Source organism: Chenopodium quinoa, unplaced genomic scaffold, assembly GCF_001683475.1.
Source record: "Chenopodium quinoa cultivar QQ74 unplaced genomic scaffold, ASM168347v1, whole genome shotgun sequence".
Taxonomy (NCBI): domain Eukaryota; kingdom Viridiplantae; phylum Streptophyta; class Magnoliopsida; order Caryophyllales; family Amaranthaceae; genus Chenopodium; species Chenopodium quinoa.
The window spans coordinates 1,410,160-1,427,009 of NW_018744100.1; the positions used below are offsets into that span (position 1 = coordinate 1,410,160).

The 16,850-nt window shown below is 35.3% G+C and overlaps 2 protein-coding genes and 1 long non-coding RNA gene across 3 annotated transcripts; 1 reads left to right on the plus strand and 2 right to left on the minus strand.

Annotated features, from left to right (window-relative positions):
- Nucleotides 1-2,171: 2,171 nt before the first annotated feature.
- On the minus strand, nucleotides 2,172-6,057 carry LOC110692329. Its single transcript, XR_002505444.1, has 2 exons — nucleotides 5,669-6,057; nucleotides 2,172-2,371 (listed from the first exon to the last, which is right to left on the minus strand). It is a non-coding gene; the product is annotated as an uncharacterized LOC110692329 (long non-coding RNA).
- Nucleotides 6,058-8,633: 2,576 nt separating this feature from the next.
- Nucleotides 8,634-10,381, plus strand: LOC110692377. The gene is made up of 2 exons (XM_021869381.1): nucleotides 8,634-9,573; nucleotides 9,865-10,381. The coding sequence occupies exons 1-2, from the start codon at nucleotides 8,772-8,774 to the stop codon at nucleotides 10,158-10,160; spliced, it is 1,098 nt and encodes a 365-aa protein (XP_021725073.1). The 5' UTR covers nucleotides 8,634-8,771; the 3' UTR covers nucleotides 10,161-10,381.
- Nucleotides 10,382-12,287: 1,906 nt separating this feature from the next.
- LOC110692330 (UDP-glycosyltransferase 87A2-like) lies at nucleotides 12,288-14,403 on the minus strand. The gene is made up of 2 exons (XM_021869341.1): nucleotides 13,821-14,403; nucleotides 12,288-13,404 (listed from the first exon to the last, which is right to left on the minus strand). The coding sequence occupies exons 1-2, from the start codon at nucleotides 14,326-14,328 to the stop codon at nucleotides 12,491-12,493; spliced, it is 1,422 nt and encodes a 473-aa protein (XP_021725033.1). The 5' UTR covers nucleotides 14,329-14,403; the 3' UTR covers nucleotides 12,288-12,490.
- Nucleotides 14,404-16,850: the final 2,447 nt, after the last annotated feature.

Sequence of the window (16,850 nt, forward strand, 5' to 3'; positions counted from 1 at the left end):
ACCACAATTCAACCACCACCAAAAAAAAAAATCAAACCAAATTAACAGAAAGAAAACGAAGACATACCTTCAATTCCACCAAAAAAACCTTAAATTGGCCTCGAATTTGGGTTTTTATGGCAAATTCGACCATGAAAACTCTAGATCTAGAGTTTCCATGGTCGAATTTGGCCATGAAAAACCATTAGTTTGTTTAAAAAATTACAAACCCTCAAATTGCAGTTGGTTTTTTGAGCGGCAACAGAGGCGTTCATGGTTGTTTGAGCGGCAACAGAGGCGTTCATGGTTGTTTGAGCGGCGGGAATAGGAGATAGAGAGTAAGATGAGAGGAGAGAGAAAACGAAGAAGAAGAGAGGAGAGAAAAACGGAGAAGAGGAGAGGACAAAGAGAAGGACAAAGACAGGAGAATGAGAAAGGAAGCAGGAGGAGAAGAGGAGAGAGAATTGAAACTGGAGAAAAGGAGAGAGAAACTAGAGAAGAGGAGAGAGAAATCGGAGAAGATGAGAGAGAAAGGAGAAGGAGAAAGAAAGGAGAAGAAGAGAGAGAGAAAAATCTGAAATGAACTGGGGGGCTGGCGAATTAGGGTATAAGAGGTTAGGTTTTCTTTTTAATTCTGAAATGAACTGGGGGGCGGGGGCTGGCGAATTACGGTATAAGAGGTTAGGTTTTTTAATCCGTCGAAAAATGCATATAATCCGATGGATTAATATTCCGTCGGAAATTGTTTTAATTTGTCGAAAATATCCGACAGAATAAAAATCCGTCGGAAATTTCGGAATTTCCGACGGAAATATGTGTCCGTCGAAATTTGGTTGTTTTCTTGTAGTGACCGCCACGACCTATCACCACCTCCAACCTCCAACCACCATAACCCAGTAGCCCCACCCCCACCCAAATACCCCGAAAAATCCTCCCCAAGTCCTAACCACCCCGAAAACCCAACCAACAGCACAATAAACCCAACAACCTCAAAAGCCCTAACTGATGACCTAATCCATACACCCACCGAACCCCACTGACCACCGCAAAAACAAAAAAAAATTAAAAACACTAACACCAGATCCACGACCCCAGATCCCCACACAAAAACAAAAAAAAAAATTAAATCCACCAGATACAAAAACCAAAAAAATTAAAACCACCAGATTCCCACACAAAAACAAAAAAAAAATTAAAATTAAAACACAAACACCACGCCACCAGCTACCATATCCCCATTCACCACGCGCCACAACCCAAAATTCAAAAAAAAAAAAAACACAAAAACAAAAGAACAAGATAAAAACACGAAAAACATACCTTTCATGGTCGAATTTCATCTTGAATTTGGTTTAATAAGGCCAAATTCGACCATGAAAAGTCTTGATCTGGAATTTTCATGGTCGAATTTGACCTAAAAAACCATTAGTTTGTTTAGCATCAACACCATTATTGAAAATGTTGAGAAGAGGGGCGTGGGAAAGAGGGGTGGAAGAAGAAAATCATGTGCCGACGTTTGCTGTGACGGTGGTAGGGCATCCATTGTTGTTTAATTTGTTTGTTGAAATGATGAGAAAGAGAAAAGGAGAGAAAAGAAGTGAAAAAGGGGCGTGGGAAAGAGAAAGAGACCAGAAAAGGAGAGAGAAAGAGAAGAGGAGAGGAGAGACACTACTAGAAAAAAGACTTATGGCAACGACAATAATATGTTACCATATGTCCAATTAATGTTGCCATATGCCTATAGCAACGGATTATAAACCGTTACCAATAGGTGCCGTTGCTAAAACTCTTTGGCAACAACTTTCATGCATTAGGCAACATTTATTGTAAACTGTTGCTGTAAATAATTATGGCAGCGCTTTTCTTAGGTAGCACTTTTTAACTTATGCCAACACTTATTCAACAACTTCAGGTAACATTTTCAAAGTTAAAGCAACAATTTTCGCTAATTTTAAGCAACACTTATTAGCTTGATACTAGTTGGCGTTTAAAATTAAGGCAACACTTTATTTTATTTATGGCAATGCTTCCAATTGAAACTAAGGCGACACTTTTAAGCCTGTTAATGGCAACGCTTTTAATTTGGCATTAAAGGAATAGATTTAATAATGCATATAATATGTGACTTGTTTAAATAGCATATGATCGATAAACTTTCACTTAGAAATAAGTTCTCCATAAAAAGTTCTACATAGTTAATTCAAATCCATTGTAATTGATAAGCTAAATATTTATTACAAACAACAAAAACAATTCAATCTAAATATTTCATACATTAAACTAAGAAAAATTCCAAAACCAAATTCAAAAACCAATCTAATTTTTTTGCTCAAAGTCCAATAGATCTTTAGATGTTTGATGGAGCATTTCATACTTGGATATATATAGTATCCTACAAAACAATAATAATAATAATAATAATAATAATAATAATAATAATAATAATAATAATAATAATAATAATAATAATAATAATAATAATAATAATAAGACTTATATTTTTAATTAAAAAAAATAAATCCCAAATGAATTATTTATGGAACATTATTATCAAAACACTAGAAATTACGATTGTAGTGAGTGGATAATGAAAATAAAAAAATATTTCATCTAAAAAAGGCAAGAAGCAGGTACCGTAGCAACATCACAAGAGTATAAGGAAGTAACATCAAAGGATCATAAATTTGTGTAATCATAGAGACTCATTATCAAAACACTAGAACAATTTGGCTAAGCTAGCATCATAAATTTTAATGCCTAATTTCGAGAAGGAAGAGATTGAGTTTTTTTAATCTTATAATTTTCTAAGCAATAATGCCAGTAAGCACATACTAATAACACAAAACTCCAGTTTCTAGATTATCCATTATACCACACAAAGTAGTACATGAACAATACTGAACAAATCTGTAAATCACTGGCATGCATATATGAGCTTCTTAACACCCTACAAATTAAAATATTTTAATATCATGGTCATAAATTCCTACTTATTCAATTCCGAGGCCTTTTTTAGCATATGCACACACATAAAAATATATAATTCAAAGCACCTAAGTATGATCTTTGGTCTGACATCCGACTCGGCAACCAAAGACCTTTTAAGTTAACTAGTATAGATGCCCAACAATCACGCTGCTTATCTGTAGTTTGTTTATTTTGTTTAGAACTTCAGATCATATAATACACCATTTCAAATTCTTCAATCACATGTAACAATGTAAAAGTAGAAAAAGAGAAAAGGAAGATAACATGTAAAATGGAATAACATACCAGTTCATAATCTTAAATAACATAGTTTATGGATCATTTATAGTCGTTGAAACGATGGCTTTTGCAATAATTTCTGGAGTTAAGCTAGGATCTTTTTAACAATCAAATGATCATAAACGTCATCTCTAGAATGGCAAAAACGCCTCGAACACGTTGTACAAGGGCAAAATATTTGATCTACAATGGCGTCCTTCGCAAAATAATCATCAAAAAAAAAATTCAAAGCAACTTTAAAGTCCTCCGAACTTTTAGGATAGTTCATCCAGTTTTGATCCATAACTTAATTTATGTCAATTCCTAAATTACACAAGCAACTAAATTTAGAGATCATCTATATTATAAAATGAAAGAATAGATTTGATAGATATTAATTGGAAAAATATACAGTACAAAAGATGAAAATAGAAATCTGAAGCAAATACATATAAAGATCATCTATGATATCTAAACACGTACACATATTAGTTAACTCTATGGTACCAAAGGAAGGAGGGCAAGCCCTCGCCAAGTACATAGGCCAACACAGCCTCATACACAGAAAAAAAAAAAAAACAAGCCGCAACAAAAAACAAACCCAACCACCTACACCAGCAAATTCACAACTAGCCCAGAAAACACACAACTAGCTAAAACCAACAGACAACATAAGAAGAAAACAACAACAAGCTGCCTGGCAACAAACAACAGGCCAAGCCCCCAAACCAAGAACAAAAACCTAGAAAAGACCAGCTTCACAAACCCAAGAAGAACATCAATTGACCCCAAGCAGGCGACAAACACAGCAGCACCCTGAAGCCAATACAGGCAGCAGCCAACCCAAATCCAAACAACAACAAAAACAGACACACGCATGCTGCAAGCTAAGTAAGTAACACGCTGAAACAGAGCTGCTGATTAACAAGAATGAGAATAGCTTATTTAAATTACAGCCTTTAAGCCAATTAACATCTACTTATTCAATCACTCATTCACTCGTATAAGACCCAATTCTACTTTTTTTTTTAAAAAGAACACTAAGAAAATCACAAATTAGCAATTATAGGCAAGTGGAAACTGACTAATGTTACTAATCACAAATTAGCAATTATAGGAAACATAGAGCAAAAATACAAAGTCAATAGCATCCACAAACTTTCCCATGAGTATGGTTAATTGATATTTTGCTAATTCATCACAAAACCTATAAAGCACTCCAGTAAACAGAAAAGCAAGGTCCTTGTCAAAAGTACTAAAAAGAAAACCTAAAATCGTTAAATTATTTCAGTATACAGAACATACCAAAATTTCATATGCATGGTTACTAGCTACTATGAAGAAGATATTTCGAAAAAAAAAATAATAACAACTAGGGTACTTTTGCATGCTAATGCAACTTTATATTCTAGAAGTTGGAGATCACTGAATGATATTGACGAGTGCAATTCACAAAGATTCAGTCCCTCACTCTGAAAATTTATAAGGCTGGCTGGCTGGATATTCAATATCTCATTCTAGCCACACTTGTAAATGTAAAGGGTTGCTATGCCCCAGCAGCCACACTAATGCTCTAGCTGGAATCTTTCAGCAAAGGATGCCTTCAATAAATTTAGACCTCCCTATATCAAAGTATATAGAACTGTCTCTTGCAAATACATCACATAACTTCAGCCAATCCATTTACTTTTCTCTACCCCATACTCTACCCACTTCGCTAAGCATTAGAGAGACTCAATCAATCATGAAATTGGTTGTTCAGATTGCAATAAGTCAGCAGCACGGTTTTGAATTTTGGATGCGGTCGCGAACACATTATTGTGCATGACACCACTTTTATGGAATTTCACATGTTTCAAGGAAGCAGACTGGAAACAATACAGTTGAGAAAGGACTAAAACTTAACTCCCATTAATCATAACATATAACCTCAATCTTCACAAATTACTAAAATTTCAATAATTAAATTCCATAAATCGTTATACAAGAAAATCAATTCCATAACCAAATTCACTACAATTTTTCATGATTCAATAATCACTAATTCTATTTAAGACTAAATATGATACCCAAATATATACACTGCTTTAGGGATGTCTTATATATCAATAGCTAAAAAAGAAGTCTCTCACCAAGGTTTTAGAAATTGAATTGTTCGTCTTTGTCTGTTACTCTATATATTGGATTTAGCAACATGCAACTCACCAAGAAAACACATTAATTTACAGGAAACAAAACTCTACGGTAATTCATAATAAATCTATAAACTAAATTGAATTATATAAACTCTTATAATCAGATCATACAATTCCCTAATTTACCAAACCCTAAACCCCCTATTCAATACCCATAAGTTCCAACTACATAATTGTGATATCAAAATCAAATTGGAGAAAAGTTATTCAAGAATATATCAATTTATACAACTAAATTACATACTAACCTTGTTCACTAGTCTTGAGAGCAAACAAATTTCGGTAAAACTGTGATTCGAGCAGTTTCAAGTCGCCTACAAAGAATTGCAATTGGACTATGATGAATGACGAGCGAGATTGTACGATAATCAACCCTAATTTATGTGCGAAAATAAGAGAGGGCTGATTTAAGAATTTTGGGGGAAGAACAGAGGGAATTGAAATGAAAAGAAAGAGCTAGATGACGAGCGAGATTATATGAAAATAAGAGAGGGTTTGTGAATTAATTAGGAGAGGGTTTGTGAATTAGGAAAAGAAAGGGGGAAAAAATTGACCGCTTAATTGAAAATTTTCATGTTCCCAGAATTTTCATGTATCCAAAAAACCGCTTAATCATTACAAGTACTCTGATCGGTATTAGTTATTTTTATTTTTCAATTCAGAAATTATTTAATGAATTAATCAATCATTAATCATCAATATTAATTAGCATCCATGGTTAAACCGTTGTCAAATAATATCATTTACTTATTCATTAAAAGCGTTGCCATTTTTTTTCTTATAGCAACAAATTTTAAACGAAAATGGTTAGTTATATCAATAAATTAAAAACTGTTGGCATATGTCAAATTATAGCAACGCTAATAAAACTGTTGCAAAAATGTGTGTTGCTATAGCCCTCTTTTGTTGTAGTGAGAGAAAGGAGAAATGAGAAATGAAGGGGAGGGGCGACCCTGACATTAAATGAGGGTTTTGTGGTTTTTTTTCTTTAATTCCATCGGAAATGGCTATAAAATTCGTTGGAAATTTCCGACGGAATTTAATTTAGTCGGAAATATGTATTTTCCGACGAAAATGAAATATTTTCCGATGGATTTAAATTCCGTCCGAAATTTCTGATGGATATTTATTCCGTCGGAAAATATCGTGTTTTCGAAGGATTTTCATGTCCGTCGAAAATCGGCTGTTTTCTAGTAGTGTCCTATTTTAATCCAAATGTTATTATAAGGAGCATCAAAGGGTATAATTTAATGATTAAAGAATTATTATTACTCATTTAATCATCAAATAGCACACGTACAAAAAATAATAGGAAAAATTGCTTTAAATAATACCACCTTTCACCCGTTCGCTAAAAACAAGTCGACCTTTTGATTATCTCTAAATAATACCACCTTTGGAGGTTGTCCGCTTTAAACAAGTTATTTAACCTGCAACCTGACTGACCAGTTAAATTTTTTTTTAATAACTTCGTTTAATAATGTAATTAACTCTTAATAACAACTTTAATGATTGTTAATTACAATTAAAATATTTTGATAATATCTTTTAAAATTAAAACTGATTTTTATTTTTAAAATAAATGATTTTTTTTTTGAAATCTGTTGTGCTGCCACGTCAGCCAGAGAAGACTCCAGCCAACGCACGCAACGGCAGCCAGGACAAAGCCCAGCCACATGTAGCCAGTCACTTCACCGACCATACGCCCACCCACGTTTGGCTACTGTCACTACAGAGCGAAATCCGGCCGGTACCAACTGCAACCTCCTCCTTTCCCCACCCATGTTGTCGACCGTCGATCCTCCCCTTCCCTCTTCACCTTTAACAGCCCCTCCCCCTTCACCTCCATTAATGGCAGTCACCATCCCCTCCATTTCCGGCAGTCCCCCCATCCCCTCCATTTCCAAAAATCCTCCTTCCCCTTTGTTTTCGGCCGCCCTTCCACTTTCCCTTGAAACCCCTACTCGAAACCCACTTGAAATCCCCTTTCCTTTTCCCTTCCCTTTCTCCTCCATGAATTCCGACCACCCAATTGAACACCCAACCCCTCGAATTCCAGAAAAAACCCACCCACCTTATCGAAAAACCGCCAAAAAACCCATCCCATGGCCGATTGTTAGGTTTCGAGATGTTTAGCGTAGGTTTCGGGGTTGGTTTCATGTGGCTTTGGAGATGAGGGTGGGGGTGGGTCGGGTGGCTACAGGGATGAGGGTGGGGGTGGCTATGGATGCGAGGGGAAGGGGCGATAGGGTTGAGGGGCGGGATGCTGGGGTGGGCTTTTCCGGCGCGAGGAGGAGGTTGTGGCGCCGGACGGCCGAGAAGAGGTGATGGAAGCCTTGGCAGGGAGGGGAAGGGGTGGCTGGTGGGGGAAGGGGTTATTTTTTTTTTTTTTTTTTTTTACAAAAATAATAATAATAACTAATATTATTACCTATTAAAAATTAAAATATTAAATAAAAAAAAATTAATTTTTTTAACCCAATCAAACATTGACACGTGTCCCATATACCTATTAATCAAGTCAACAACAGGTCATGACTTGTTTAAAGCGGACAGCCTCCAAAGATGGTATTATTTAGAGATAATCAAAAGGTCAACTTGTTTCTAGCGGACGGGTGAAAGATGGTATTATTTAAAGCAATTTTTCCAAAATAATAACCTTGACTGCATTTTGCACTCAAGTATATATAAGAATTTTCAAATGTCATCCTTGCCATATGATGCTACATATTACATAACTTCTACAAACTACTTCATATGTCTTCGTAAAAATCTAACTAAACCTAGAGAAAGTACAAGTTAATATTCTTTGTAAACAAAAGTTGTTTATTTTGTCAAAGGGTGGAAAAGTCATTTTTGTGAGTTACTTAGGGGTAATGTTATAAATCTATAAAACCGAAGAATTATTTATAAAAAAAAAAAAAAAGTTTCACATGTGATCTCGTTTGAATTGTTTAATGTTTAATTTCCTGTAGAGTATATACTTCTGTAAACTCATCAAACTATACATAGCTTTATTAACACACGATATTATTAAAAATAAAGGAACATTGAAAAAGCATATGTGGATATGTGATGGAGAATAACGATCAAATGATAAAGTAATTATGCGTATTATTATATACTATGGTATATCATGGCGAATGACGCTATATAAACGAGAGCACCCCGACCATTTTATTAGCATCACAACTCATAAGTAGCATTTAATAATTGATTGAGTTGTTCTTTGTCTTCAAAAAAATAACCCAAAATACTTGTGTAACATTTTTCTTAGCTTATATTCATTATTAACTCAATTAGAGCGTAAACTTTGATTATTTTTGTGTGCATTTGGAAAATAAAAAAAAAATGGGATACTTAATGAATGGAAATGGTGTCACTGCTTTACAATGGCCCCAAACTCCAACCGAAACCACTGATGTTTGCGATGCTAACTCTCCTCTCCTAGCCACGGGTGAGCTACGAGTCGTTAACCAAATCTTCCAACCATATGGCCTTCGTCGAGCCTTCAGTGGCCGTGTGGTGACCGTGAAGTCATTCGAGGACAATGCAGTGGTGGTGGAAGCAATATTTGCAAACAAGTTGCACGAGCCGAATGTCCTAGTCATCGATGCAGGGGGAAGCCTAAGGCGGTCAATGGTAGGAAGTGTTCTAGCCCAGATGGGACATAACATGGGGTGGGCTGGGATAGTTGTAAATGGGTGCATAAGAGACATTGATGAGATCAATTCGATTGATATCGGGATTCGAGCCTTAGGGTGTGTCCCGGTGAGGTCCTCCAAGAAAGGAGGGGGTGAGAAGAATGTTACGGTTCATTTTGGTGGAACTTTGATTAGGGATGGAGATTGGTTATGTGCTGATAGTAGTGGCATTTTGGTGTCTAATTGTGAGTTATCTGTTCTTGGACCAACTTATAGTCCCATTCTTCATAAATATGGGACTAATATGAATTATGAGGGTAGTTGCTATTACACTCATACCATTGCTGACTACACTAGCCCAGCTGAACGACACCGGTTGTTCGCGGCTCACTTTCTCGACGATCTCAACTTCCTACCGAAGTACCTCCCTAAGTCATTTGAGACCATTCAATACCTTGTTGGCGACTCTACTACGGTTGGGAGTGTCAAGCTAATCAAGTTTCCAAAAGGTATGGTTTTATCTTTGTTGTTTTGTTTTATAGCATGAGTAATAAACCAATTTACGTATATAGATCACAATTTTCATTATATTGACCTTGAAGATTTAAGATAATTAAGAAAAGAATTGGGTTTTTTTTTTTTTTTTTTGGAGCCACGACATAAAAATTGATGTAGACGAAACCTGATCTAGGATCATATAAAACTATAAAAGTATCATTTGCATGACTTTACATACCATCTAAGTCAAATGACATCTTAAATTATACAAGTCTTTATTTGATGATATTTTAAATTTGCAGGGCATCCGTTCAATTATATGAAGAACAAAGTGGATGAAATCGATAGTGATAACTTCTACATCAAGTACTCAACAATTGAAGGTGACATTCTTGGGGACAAATGGGATCATATTGAGTATGAAGTCAAGATCGAACCTTCGATTACCGGTAGTCATTTTAAGATGACAGGCCACTTCCATCCCAAAAAAGATGTCATGCCTACAGAAAAGGATGTTAAATATGGGCAAGAAGAGCTCAAGAACATACATAAGGTTGCTCAAGAATTCCTCTTCCTCTACCCTCACCTCTATGCCTGATGTGGTCAAGAGTTATTTGGTTACACTAATAAGTGGACCTGACTAGTATTAATACTATAATTATGTGCCCTAATAAAATGTTTCAAAAAAAAAAATGTACCCTAATAAATGTATAACTGGTATGTTGTAGTTTTAATAATCCGGGGATTAGCGATTTGAATACAAATCTTGCCCTAAAGAGGGCGACTATGAAGGTATTTTTATATTGCTATAGAAATGTATTGTACTCCTTTGTTACTTGTGTTGTACATCCTCTAGTTTTTTTTAACCATACTATTTAAAATATGGGGCATGTCAAAATTGCCCATATGATACAAGCAAATGAGAGAGAAAAAGAGGGGATAACATTAGTTGTTATCATATATTTATAAGGGTCGTCAGGGTGTGTATTTGGTGTATGAACACAAGTATAAAGTCAATAAAGCATACGGAGTACCAAATAACAAAATAGTGCAATTAATATGTAGTTTTCCAAAACAACAAATGATGCAATTAAAAAAATTGAGGAAGTATTATCCTTAATTGATTTAGTTGCCAATAATCAATAATACCTAAGTTGAGTTAATCGTGACAAATTTTTGGTCATGGCTTAACAATACCCTTTTACTAGGTTAGTTCTCGTGCCATGCACGGTAATTTTCAATAACCATTATTAAACTACGATTATAATTAGTTTTTTTATAAACATTCTATATATATATATAGTTGACAAATTTTGATTATAATAAAGGATTACAAAAGATATGTTAGATATAAAATGATGTAGAATGATTAAAATTATGTTAATAACTTTTTTATAGCTATATAAATATTTGTGTTAAACATATGTCAAATCTTTTTTTATTTTAAGTAATTATATTGTATAAGATTAGGGAATTATATTTTATAAGATTTGTTTCTTTAATTGAATTTCATTCAGCAAAAAATAAATAAATAAATACTAAGGACATACCGGAAGATGACATGTGTCATTACTGGTGTGTCTTTTAGTATATTGTTATTGATTGATTGTTCCTTAATATTCAACCTAATATCTAATTGATTTTTGCACGGTATTCAATGTGCATATTGTTAAAATAATATGATTTGAATAAATTAGCCCTTTGAACGACTATGGCGACGGGGGGTTTTGCTCAAGGTCAATAAAAAGCTCTCCTCTCACTTGTTCATAATCAACTCATCATTACTGAACCAAGTAAAATTTGTGTTTTTGTCATTGCAAGAAAAGGTGCGGTGCTAATAACGATGAAAAATAGCGTCATTAATTAGGCTGTCATAATAGAACAGTTACGATGGAATCTCTCGTCACGAACTCGTCGAGGTTCATCGTATTCGACACCTTCCGTGCGTATGAGTCATGAGCCCGTCGCAATTATACGCAGACAAAATCCCTCCGTAATATGCATCTATATCTCTAACTAATTGTGTACCAATGCGTGGTTGCTACACCCAGGTGTACCATGCGCATGGTACACCTGGATCAAAACATAGCCAAAAGAACATGAAATGCAGGCCTCGAAACAAGTAAAAAAAGTGGAAGAATACCAGTTTATTAGACAAAGAACATCGCCTTGTAACAGCAAGAGAATAATAGAATGCTTTAATTAAGGAATCAGAACCATAAATTTTTATTTAAAAAAAAAAAATTACGGCATGCAGGGTATACCATTTGGTGAACCCTAGTGTATAATAGAATTTTCAATTGTGTACATGTAAAATGATTTTTTTTTAAGAAAAATCGCGATTGAGGCAAATCTAACAAGACCCACATGATAATGTTTTTCCTAGCTTGAGCATAAATTACAAAAGATAGTGGAGTTGCAATAATATCATACTTCCTTTGTTTTTTAAATATTGCACCACTTGCGTTTTAAGGAAGTTTTTCACATGTCACTGTTCACATTGCAAATAACCAATATACCCTTATTTTAATACTTGATTCTTTAGTCTTTGCTTACATCACATGGTCAATTTGTACTTTTACCCTTCTCTCTTTTCCTTTTTTCCACTACCAAAAAAAAATTATACCCAATATATATGATGCGACAATAAAAGAACAGAAGAAGTACTACAAAATGTTAATAACATTATGATAGGGAGATAGTAATCCCCTCAGTTAATTTCTAGTATCCATTCAAACTTAAATGTTTTATTAATGATCTTTAAAAAACAAACAAAGCTCTTCCAACGTGCAGTAGCACACTGATACACACTCTTCATGAAAATACAAACCAAAGGAATCACAACCCATTATAATGCTTACATAAAGATATATAAGCTGATAGTGCAACAGAAAATAGAAACAAAAGCAAAGAAAGTAAAGTTAGCGCTTAATTAGTAGCATTTTTAGTAGAAATCTCTGATAGAAATTCCCCAACATAGTGTTCTGCCGTGCTATCTTTAGCAATTGCTGCCCAAACCACTTGCTTAAACTCCTTAGAGTTCTTGTTCATCTCTTTAACCTCCTCGCTTTCGAAATCCATAAACTTGATCACAAGCTCCTTAACTTTCTCTCTTTTAATCAAGATATCCTTTTCGATTTTATCCCTTAACCTCATCCCAATCTTCCAATCTTCGACGGCTAACTTGCTATACATGGGTTGATCAGTAGACAGAGGGAAAGTAAGCATTGGAACCCCGGCGAAAGCACTCTCTAGAACAGAATTCAACCCAGCATGGTTAAGAAAACCTCCTATAGATTTATGATATAACACTTTCATTTGATCACACCAAGGGACTATGAAGCCATCTTTATGATCACCACATACATCCTTCAAAAATGATGTTTCTTCTCGGCCTACGAATAGAAATGGCACTCGGCTATCACACAAGCCGAGTGCCAGTTCTTCCAGTTGTGCCATCGAAGGTGAGAGATGACTTCCTAATGAAACGTATAATACTGACTTTTCAGGTTGGGAGTTGAGCCATTTTATGTAATCGGGTTGATCGTCGAGGCAATGATGATCACTTGTTTGGTTATTTTCGGGTTTTGGGAGAATAATGGCGGGACCTATAGGGTAAATGGAGGTAGAGGGTAAGATGGTTTTCATAGCATCGATGGCTGGCCTTTCGAGCTCTTCGAGAGTTCTCAAGATGATGAATTGTGCTTTAGGCATGTAAGAAATGGCATCCAGCATAAGGTCTAACATCCTTTTCTTGTAAGAGTGAAGAGCCAGAGGAAGATCTGCTAAACGTGTCGAACCAATGCCGGGGATATAGTCTACTCGTTCATCTCCTCTTTCCCCTGTTCACAAATAAGAAATCTTGTAAAACTAATGCACTATTATTTAAAAAGGTAAGAAAAATAATCATTAGGAAGCCCTCTTTAGGAGATTTACTAATGTATTGATTTACACGATCAACGTGCTATATAACACACTATAATTAGTTGTTCAATCGTCCAACCATGACTAGTTAATTAACTTTATCATGCTCTTGTATTCCACGAAGATTAACGAACAAAATTAAAACTAACCTGTTGACTAGAAAACGACATATTATTGTGAACAAACAATAACAAGAGATGATATGATAAAACAAATTTAACATATTGTACATATTGTGAAATCGAATCTTGTTTTTTTTTTTCGGAATTGGGGACAAAAAGAGCATGGTGATCACAGATGCACCTAATAATTTCAAAATTAGAAGGTAAACTACCCATCAAGGAGTCCAGTGGATAATGATTGTTGCTCACAAAAAGATCATAGTGGTGAAGAGCCGGAAACAAGCATGCCAACAAAGGCCAAAATGAAGCAACTGGAATGTTCCTTCTAGTCCCAACACCAACCACCCACGGAAGAAAAGTATCCGCGATGATCACATTCGGAGGAGCTTCGAGGGCATCAAGAATCCGCTCAACGTGCTCTTCCATCTTGGTGTACACAGCGTGGAGGAAGCCTTCATTGTCAGCCCCTCGAATGTGTTCCGAGGGGAGAACATTTGGAATGGTGGCAAAACAAGCATTTGCCGGCTTGTCATTCGGGTTGATCAAAGTAACCCACTCCTCAGTGAGTACGATGGTGAATGAAATATTTAAATTTGTACCCGACGGAGAGGAGACTAGTTGGTTGCATAGGGTGAACATGGGATTTATGTGACCTCGACCCGGGTATGGCACTATCACTATGTGACAATTCTTACTAGTAATGGTTTGTAAGGAAGCCATAGGATTTACCAAAATGAGTATATCTTTAATTTGGTTATTATTTTATGGATTCATAAACAATGAATAGTATTAGAAATCAATTGTATGAATGCCTAAACACACTGCTACAAACTCTCCATTTATAGTATAGAAGAATGATTTTTAATTTCAGAAGATTATATATTCTTGCGACATTACAACGTGTTATTTTACAATTTATTACTCGTGTTTATTCGTTTTCATGGAATCAAATTCTTTTCGATATGGACGGTTTCTCAGCTTTGTTATGCTCCTTTATAAAGAGGGAAAGACGACCAATATGATAATCATCAATAGGCTTTAGCTTTTATAAGCTACTAACTACTTCTGCTCCACTCCCTTGTAAGGCTGTAACTCTGTAAGTGAACTTTTTTTTTTTTTTTTTAACAACAGCTCAACAATCATAAATATATCAGAATTTACAAAAAAACAACACAAAAATTAAAATTTAAAAACTTGAAATCAATTTTACAAATTAATCTCTTCTAAAAAGTATGATAACTTTCCGCATTCATTAAAATTTTCTAAAATAGTAAATTTTAGGTTGTAGTCGTATGATGCACAATAAGAATTTTGTTAAATAATCTGCTTAATCTTCTATTGATTTGGGAAGGAAAGATTGCATTGCATTGAAATTAGTTTCTTTCTTAATATAAGATGTGTGGAAGATTTGAAATAGGAAGAAAAATTAAAGGGAATTACGGAGTTAATACTTTTTAAGATGCTTTGACAATAAAAAAAATTAAAAAAAAATAAATAAAAAATTGGCGAGAAATTATTTAACCAGACGTGTCACTTTTTATTCACTTTTAGTATATAATATATAGTTATAGATTATAGATATTTTTTAGTGGTGTGCACATACTTATAACTAGCACGAATACAATCTAGTATAGAAAATTGTAGAGATGGTAATGGGCATGGCTTGGTCAGTTTTTGAAACATAAATAGCCAGATTTGGGCCTATCAGGGCTGAGCCCATATATGCCCACTAAAATCGTCTCTATCTTTAAAATATGTCCAAAAAATAAGCCTGCCCTGAAACTAAATCTAAAATTTGGGCCGAAAGTGAAATTATCCTGAAAAATCATACCTAAACTCGGTTGTTTAGTTTACGTATGGTTTGGCACCTTGTCCATGTTCTTGACGTCTCAGCTTCATGACAATTGACAAGCAATGGGACAAGAATTTATATGGGTAGTAAGGGAGCCAATGATGAATAGAAAGAAATCTTAAAACTAACATATATTAATTTTTAGTATCACAATTTTTTGTATGCGGCCTGCTGTACTATGCGGCCGAGGTTACTCAAGTTACTCGGTCAAGGATTACTTGAGTTACTCCTGACCGAGTAATCCCTCAAGTAACCCCTGACCGAGTAACCCCTCGAGTAATCCATGACCGAACCCCTCGAGTAACCCCTGACTGATTAACCCCTCAAGCAACTCCTGACTAAACCTTGAAGTAACCACTGACCGAGTAACCCCTGACCAAACTCCTTAAGTAACCCCTGACCAAACTCCTTAAGTAACCCCTGACCGAATTACTCGAGGAACCCCTGACCGAACTCCTAAAATAGCTCCTAACCGAGTAACTCGAGTAACCCTGACCGAACTCCTTAAGTAACCCCTGATCGAATTACTCGAGTAACCCCTGACCGAACTCCTAAAATAACTCCAAACCGAGTAACTCGAGTAACCCCCGACCGAGTAACTCGAGTAACCCATGACCGAATAACCCCTAACCGAGTAACTCGAGTAACCCTTGACCGAGTAACTCGAGTAATCCCTGACCGAGTAACCCCTCAAGTAACCCTTGACCGAGTGAACCCCTCAAGTAACCCCTATCCTAACCCCTCAAGTAACCCCTGACCGAGTAACTCGAGTAATCCCTGACTGAATAACTCGGGTAACCCCTAACTAAATAACTCAGGTAACCCATGCCACACGGTGTAACCTGTTGCACCAAAAAGTTGTTTTAGTGGTATATGTTGCGTACTTGTTTTTGTGTTTATCTTACAATTTTTTATAATACGAATATTTTTTTTCCTATCAGTTTATGGGATCTTTCATTCCGAGAACCTTTAACCTGTTCCTCATAGTCATCATCCAACAGAACATCACCCATCTTTACATCTTGGAAGGTACCTCCCACCACCATCTTCAAACTCAAAGTCGATGGTTCAATTCACAACATACAGCTCAATGGTAGCAAAAGTCTTCACCAAAGATAGTGGAGCAGTGAAGCACTCATCATGCCGTGTATGTTCAATCTCGATAACACAAAGAAATTCATAACAAAAGCTACAACTCTGACAAGGGAGTCCAACTAGCTTCAACTAGCACATACTTTATTTTTCCTAAAGTGTAAATCACTAAAAATAATCAAAATACAATATGTAAAAGAGTAAAAGTTCAAATAAAATTGCAATTATATAGAGCAGATGAAACATTTAGAGTATATGAGACTAACCAATGTAACCCAACATGGAGTATGTGCTTATT

What these genes read in the sequence shown, in the direction of transcription:
- LOC110692377 (XM_021869381.1), top strand. Translation starts at nt 8,772, where the DNA reads ATGGGATACTTAATGAATGGAAATGGTGTCACTGCTTTACAATGGCCC. An exon ending in GCTAATCAAGTTTCCAAAAG is followed by an intron (nt 9,574 to 9,864) that starts GTATGGTTTTAT and finishes TTAAATTTGCAG; the next exon opens with GGCATCCGTTCAATTATATG.
- LOC110692330 (XM_021869341.1), bottom strand. Translation starts at nt 14,328, where the DNA reads ATGGCTTCCTTACAAACCATTACTAGTAAGAATTGTCACATAGTGATA. An exon ending in TCCACTGGACTCCTTGATGG is followed by an intron (nt 13,405 to 13,820) that starts GTAGTTTACCTT and finishes ATTTGTGAACAG; the next exon opens with GGGAAAGAGGAGATGAACGA.